At 36.3% G+C, this 7,773-nt stretch overlaps 1 protein-coding gene across 1 annotated transcript in view; it reads right to left on the reverse strand.

Annotated features, from left to right (window-relative positions):
• hcn1 (hyperpolarization activated cyclic nucleotide-gated potassium channel 1) overlaps positions 1 to 7,773 on the reverse strand; it is a gene marked incomplete at its 3' end in the record, with an annotated part of 81,588 nt that overhangs the window by 27,858 nt on the left and 45,957 nt on the right. Inside the window, 1 exon segment of the mRNA XM_014006451.1 lies at positions 1,610 to 1,828. Within this exon segment, the coding sequence (XP_013861905.1) occupies positions 1,610 to 1,828 (219 nt within the window).

Genomic DNA, 7,773 nt, shown 5'->3' on the forward strand with positions numbered 1-7,773 from the left:
GCACTCAAATCACCTTTCTTCCCCATACTGATGCTCGGTTTGAACTGCAGGAGATTGTCTTGACCATGTCTACATGCCTAAATGCACTGAGTTGCTGCCATGTGAATGGCTGATTAGAAATTAAGTGTTAACGAGCAGTTGGACAGGTGTACCTAATAAAGTGGCCGGTGAGAGTATATACAGTATATAGTATAAACAAGTGCACATACCTCCTTAAAGAGAGAGTAAAAGAGACCTCTTTAAATAAAATGGTTGAAACTTTTGTTGCAACACATTTATAAATAGTTAAAAACCATGCAGAAGTTAACAGAAATGGCTTCAGACTTAACAAGATTTAAAATTTGTATTTTGTTGAAGGCTCATTTTCAAGAACCTGCACTACAATTTCAACTTTCTTTTGCTTTATGTTTTAGTAATAGTAATGTCACTTTGCAATAGCAATTTTAGAGGATATTTTAAAATTACATTAGGCAAACTGTACCCTTTCGCTAAATTCTGGTGAAAATTTTCAGCGAAGCAGACACTGATCACTTTAGCAAGATCAACAAAAATACATCTGAATGTTTTTTAATTCTCATCTAAGAAGTTTTATTACCTAATTTCCCTCTGGGATCAATAAAGTATTTTTGAATTTGAATTGAATTGAATTTATCCACAAGTAAAAGGTCTATTATCTAATCTACTCAGTCTACAGCTAGAAGCTTAATAAACAAAGCAGAATTACTTAAAGTATAGTCCCATTTCAAATAAACATAACTTTGAAAATGTATATCAAAATTAAATTGACAAGATTCCAGTTAATTGCTCTTTTATTTATTTGCCTATTTTTTAAAATTAATATTGGTCTTGTAAAATTTGGTAATTTTTTAATATAGATTATGAGCAGTTTGGTCTAAGTTGACATCTGTGCTTTTATATCCATTGTAAGTAAGCATGTCCTGACATGACTCAACACAGAAGACTTTAATCCCCCTGCACCACAGTGTAGTATATATACTATAAATGGATTTATATTGCATCAAGCAAAGTTTGGAAATTAAATCTGGCTTCCTGCATGCAATCACAAAGCCCACTGGTGATGGCCGGCTGTGCTGGGAAATGCCCAGGCCCCTTGGCAGAACCACAGATGGTGACTGGGTGAAATGCTGGATAATCACTACCCATGTGAGGAATAAAAAAACAAGATGTACCATAGAGGGAGATTACCAGAATGGAAAAAAAAACAATAAGTCAGAGGCAGAATACAGACAGTGAGGTAACTGGCCATAATATAAATAATTTAAACCTTGATGGTTTTACTTGATCCGCTTTGGAAGATTGGAAAATTTCTCTAAAAGTCATCGTCATGACCATTGTGATCTGAGAGAGCTCAACTTGAATGAGACTTAGAGATGGGCTAATTTTGGTTTAGCTGCAATCAGCAAGATTTAAAGCCATTAAAAAGAGCCAACCCTTTGGAATAAAACCTAATAATTTATTCTTATTACTGTGAAATACATGATTTCGACCGTTGGATTTACAAGCATTGACTATCTCACAAATGAAGCACTTTAAAGTCCAGTCAAATCTCAAATAATGGATTATCTGTACGCTGCTGCTTAATTCTTACCTTCTCTTGGTACTGCCTGCGTGACGAGTCCAGTGACTGGATAAGAGCAGTAGCATGGCCCACAAACATAGCGTAGCACGTGGCGCCTACGATCATGCTCAGCATGGTGATCCACAGGTCAGACATGCTGACGGGGGCCCGGGCACCATACCCGATGCACAGCATGTGGCTCATGGCTTTGAAGAGGGCGTAAGAGTACTGCTTCCCCCAGGACACGTTCTGCAAGGACAAAGAGATGGAGGAAGTGGGGGACGGAGGGACAGAGAAGGGTTGGGGCGAGTTACTGCAAGGCAAAGCAGGGAGGAAAAGAAGGCTTCTCTTTGATGGATCACTGAATCTTAGCCAAACATTCTGCCGACATACACTTCAAGCCTGAGAGCTTAATGGCCTCATTCTATCTTTTTATTAGCTTCCTATCCATGCTATTACAGAGCAGAGACCTTCCTGACCTTCATTGTTCTGTTTATCAGAATCTCAAATACAGAAAAAAAAGAAGAGGAATAGTGACTCCTTTAATTGTTTGAGGCGTAGGTGCTCTTCACATGGTCCTAACATCATATTGAGTACAGTTTGTAAGCTGCCTGTTATTTTTGTATCCAGCTGGGTTTTAGAACAGAAATATATTTCTTAACCACAACTTTTGAAAAACCCAGTCTGTTTTTCTTATTTAAGGACACACTTAAATGGTGCTTGCTTAACAATTGATAGTCCGGTGCAAAAGCTAATAGCAAATACAAGAAATGGTTGTTAATTAAAGTAATTAGGATGATTATGAAAGTACAGCCCTTGAGGTCCCCTTCTGTTCATTAGATGTCATAAATTTGAAAAACAACTAGTAAAATACATCAACAAAAGCACTGCACAGATTTTTCTTTAACACGAGTTCAATGTGGCTATTAACCTGCAAGAACCCACAGACTCCTTAAAATTTGGTCAAATTTAACATGTTTAAATTTAGGTGAAACTAGCTGCTTTGAACAATTTTAAATCTTAGTTTTGGGCAATCTGCAAAGCATTGTTAGAAGAATCAGGTTGGACCCTGAGAGCTGAATCTCATCATCTTTTAGGGTCAAGTTGGTTTAGTGAAAAAGACTCATAAAGCACATAAAGGAAACAAGGTAATGTGTCAAATTTAATCCCAAATGATTAACAGGCTCACTAGGTTGATAGATATTTTGTGTTTGATTAACTGAATTTTAGATGTAGTCTTAAATTTTATACTTTGTGATCGATCATAGTCGTTTACTTTAAACAGTAAAAGTCTATTTAATATGTGCCTCACTCCAGCAGTGTAAACATAATTTACATTTCAGGTATTCCAATGCTGTCATAAGAAGGACCAACCCCAGGAAGTGTGACCAGGTTTTCTATGAACAGTGTTAAGCTCAAACGGATTTTTGTTTAGACTTCCGAAGCCACAGACAGGCTTGGAATGAAATATAGTGTTTAGATCTGAAACTAATAATTTAACTCAGAACTTAATAAGTTGTCTTCATTTTATTCGGGCTTCCAATCTGAGCAATTCTTTACGAGTATTCAAAATGTACAACTCATTCCTAAACTTTCCTTTTCTCATCATTTTTATGTGCACCAATGGGTATAAATACAGTATAACTGTAAGGCAGAAAATCTGAAATATGCATCATTTTAGACTTTATTTAAATGATTATGACTTTGCACTTCTCTTGATAATGTCAGATATTTGAATTATGCTGTTTGTTATGGCTTCAGAATTGTGCTTTGGCCTTTAGGCAGAGGTTTTTTTGTTCCGTTTTGAACAAAAAAAATGCCCTTTAACTATGAGTAATCTCATTAAGAACAACCTCCCACAGAGATTTGAATGTAAAAGCCATTAAAATTGGTTAATGCAACACCATTATCAGGTAGTGTCGAAATAACAAGCTTGAAAGTCTTAGTAGTTGCATTTCAGATGCCTCAAATATCTTTTGTTCCCTTTGTTTAATGGTATAAGCCATGAGAGTCATATCTGGAAGTGAATACAGCACATATCCAATGTAAAAAATGTGACTTTTTCCCCTCGGGGGCATGCAGAGATCCAGTGGGAAACTAAACAAGTCCTCTGAGGTTTCAAGACCCTCTAAATCTCCTGTCTGAAACCAAATGCGACAGCTCTCCAGTAGAAGTCTCGGAGCTACAACCAAACTGCTGATTCCTCCAATATCCTCATGACAAAAATACTGAGAATTTGGTTCATACAGAAAAAAAAAGATCTCAGCCACAAAGAGAAAGGTTAAACAAAGTTCACAGCTCAGTAGGAACCTCATTACACTGGTCAGGGTTTGAGCATTAGACAAACTGAGTGAATACAACATGGTGACATTTCTTTTATGGCCGCTTTTCTTTCATTTGACTTTAAAACTGCATATTTACCATTTAATACGACCAGTAAACAACTGTGAACATACTGCAAAGTTTGAAAACAATTCTCAGAAACTAGAAACAACAAAGCAGAGATTTAACAACCACGGATGATTGTTTCGTTGAGCTGGAAAACGAATGGAGCAGCTCAGATCGCCTGCCTTGTCCTAAAGCCTCAGTAAGAAACTTGCAGCTCAGTTGGATAATTTCTTAGACAGGTTTTGTTTAACACTCCATACTCTGCGTGCAGCTAAGATATATGAGCTGGTGAGCAGCTATTTCAATTTTTAATCCGCATGTGCAATAACTACATTTATCCTGAGATCAAAATATAATTGTTTAATGTTGTAAAGTAACTCCACTTTCCTGATTTTCATCAAATTTAATATAAAAATAGCAGACATAGGTGCATCAACACTGAAACAACTGTAACTGAAAATAGTGCAATCTCAATATTTGAGCTTTTATTGTAACAGCAGAAGATTTTTGTGCTGTGTGAAATGTTGCCATTACATGCTCTGGATTGACGCCTGACTGTAATATAATGTATATGGCACATATCCTATTGTGTTACATCTCCTTTTTGTCAGTTCTGCTTCGCTCCTCACGGTGCATTGCAGACATTTGGCAAATGAGCAAATTGACAGCTAATCATTTTCCATGACTGAGTCATAAACATTCATCTCCGTGCTGATTATTTGTTTCTTCCACTGACTGATAAGACTGAGGATAATTACCTCTTTTTGCTTCGATGAACAAAATAGGGTCTACTTCATAAATAATGAAAATTCTCTTTAAAAAGCCAACAAAGCATCGCCTCCAGGTATGTTTGGATACAAAAATGAATATTTTTTTCCTTTCAATATCCACAAGGTTTGGTGCAATTATAGCTATTGTAGCTGCAGAAAGAACACAAGTCGTTCCAGAGTTCAAAGAAACATTCTGATCATCCATATTCTAACTTTTTATTATGATGGATGTGAAAGCTTTATTAAATCTATGATGACACTTATTTTCTACAAGTTCAGTTGCTTGTTGATATGTCAGAGATGTAATCACATCCTTATTGCGTGTCACATAGTTTGTGTGTTCTAATCGTGCTTGCGTGGGTTTTCTTTGGGTACTCCGGTTTCCCCCACACCCCTAAAAACGTGTACAATAGGTTGCCTTCAGGCCCAGGCCTCTTTTGAAAAAGAGATTTGAGATCTCAACAGGACTTGCCTGGTTAAATAATGATAAATAAACAAATTCATGTCACTTATTAACAATAAAGCATGTTGAAGAAGAATACTGTAAAGTCTTTAAATATAGGAAGATTCAAGCTCAGTGATGTTACAGACAGAAATGAAACAATTCATCCAGTAACTCGAATAACTCAATTAGAAAAAAAAAAACACGTAGGCAAAAATTTTTGATCTGATACATAAACAACACAATAGCATAATTCTCTGTGGTCACTGTGTTTCAGATGGACACTTACTACTGTTGGACAACATGCTTTATGATACCTTAAAGAGCATAAAGTGTTTTATGTATGTGTGGGAGGCAAGCTAGTCTTGGAAACGGGGGTCCACCTTGCTGGGTAATGACACAGAAATGATGCCACGCCAGTCAGATGTTGGAAAACCAGGACATTCTGAGATGAAATAGATTACTACAACAAGACATTCATGGGTGAAGGCAGAGAACTTAATACACATATTACATGAATGCAGGTGTACTTAAAATGTTCACTAAAATACCTTTATTGGATTAATAGCGAATAACTGAATTCATCGTTTGTGGTGCATAAAATAATGTGAAGTTCTGACAGACAGAAGGGGAGGAACTGTTTTTACTGTAGTTACAAGTTGGGGGCTTTCAGGTAAAAAGGCCGAGAACACAGACATTGCATTTAGATATTAATTTACTCCAATAATTGACAGATTGTTCAATAAGGCACCTGATAACTACAATATTCAATAGCTACGGCCCTAGTTACAGTTTTAACTTGTGAATCCTTTCTAATTGACATATGTGACTCAGGCAGTAATCTCATTATAAATTCACACAGCTTTAACTTTATAATAAGTAATTGTGTGTCACGTTTCAAAGATGAAGCGGGAGTTTGTTGTTCCAGACTCCTGCAATAGTAACATCCCTTCACAAGAGCTCACTGAGTTCAACAAAGACGTTAAATAAAGCAGAAGCAAAGCAGCAACCTTTCTTTGTTAAATCTCTGTGTAAATTGTTTCACTGTTTGCTTTAATTTAAGTTTCTGTTGTCTTTAAGTAATTTGAGGTTAGGTAGAAGCTTCCCATGACCCTGAAAAGGAAAAAAAAGTTCAGAAAATAGATGGATATATAATTAGATATAAGGCAAGCCGTTACGATTACATATAGTCGTACATAAAACCAAATGGATGCATGTTTCATTTTAGTAATTATCAAAACACATTAGAGTGTCGTTTTCTCAACTCCAGAATAAGTGATTGCAAGCATAAAACTTGAATTACAAATGATTTAATTTGTTGCATTGGTGTATAGCCTCTCTTAGGAAAAAGTGAGTCAATGTGCCACTAATGCATTTTTTGCCATAATATTTCTAATGATTAGCTGTACAGTTCCTTCTACTTTAATAAATCTGTCTGTGCATTGTATTTATTTCATTCTAAATGCAAGAACAGTTTGTAGCAGAATAGGCGGCATCAGATAGCTTATATAGTGTTTACTTCTCAGCACGTTTCATTGAACACTAAAAAAAATTAATTGCTTATCTTTACAACTTAAGTAGCTGTTTCAGAGTTTCTATAATTTGATGCTGCCCTGCATTTAGCAGAGTCCCTGTGTCTGTAACAGCTTGCCAGGATTTCAGCTCATTAGTCACAATCTCGTCTCTAACAGTTCCCTTACACAAGACGTAACCGGTTATGTGAGCTGTAGGCAGTCACTGATTCACCATCGCCCAGAGGCGTTGGTTGTTGTTGATACTGATGAATAACTATGAGCCTAACAGGATGTAATGCTCTGCTACAAAGAACACAATTCACCCTCTCAGTACCCATGTGCTTAAAGGCCAAATCGTCATCCGTGTTTCACAGCAACGTACTTTACATTGTGAATGTGCAAATTTTCGATTTTGAGTAAGTCATGCCATCCTTGCTTTATCGTTGCTCATTCTTGCCCAAAAACACCAAGTAATGACTTCAATTACTCAATCATGTAAGTCTTTAAAGCCCAGCAATCTGTCCCCATTTTGAGAAAACGTTATTTCCCAACAGCACAATTATACATTAAAAAAAGGAACAGTCATTGAACATTTTACAAATGAACCAAACTGCAGTTTATTCTGTAAATAAAACCATGCAGGATGGGCTCATGGTAGCTGTACTGTGATGGCCATGTTTCTTACAACGTCTGAAGTGTTTATTTATTTTATTTTATTTTTTCATTTGTAGCCGTCACAATGCGGCATTATTTTCCTCATGATTGCCGTAAAGCACTTTCTTTCTAGGATGGATTTATTCATTTAAAATGAAATGTTTTTTTAACCAGTCCTCTAGACCAGTGGTTCCCAACCTGCAGGGGCCTGTCCCCCCCGGGTAGCACCAGAGAGCAGGGGGGCCATAAATTTGTCTGCTCAGAGGTTGTAAAAATATCAAAATCTTGTTGGTAAATTAAAATCACCATAATAAGTCCATTTGAATAATTTGAATAATAAAACTCCATAACTGAGTTCTTTGATTATTTCAGTTTCCCCAAAAAAGTGTGGAACTATTCACTAACTTTATTTTATTTATTTAATTG

The sequence above is a fragment of the Austrofundulus limnaeus genome, unplaced genomic scaffold (genome assembly GCF_001266775.1).
Source record: "Austrofundulus limnaeus strain Quisiro unplaced genomic scaffold, Austrofundulus_limnaeus-1.0 Scaffold36, whole genome shotgun sequence".
Taxonomy (NCBI): domain Eukaryota; kingdom Metazoa; phylum Chordata; class Actinopteri; order Cyprinodontiformes; family Rivulidae; genus Austrofundulus; species Austrofundulus limnaeus.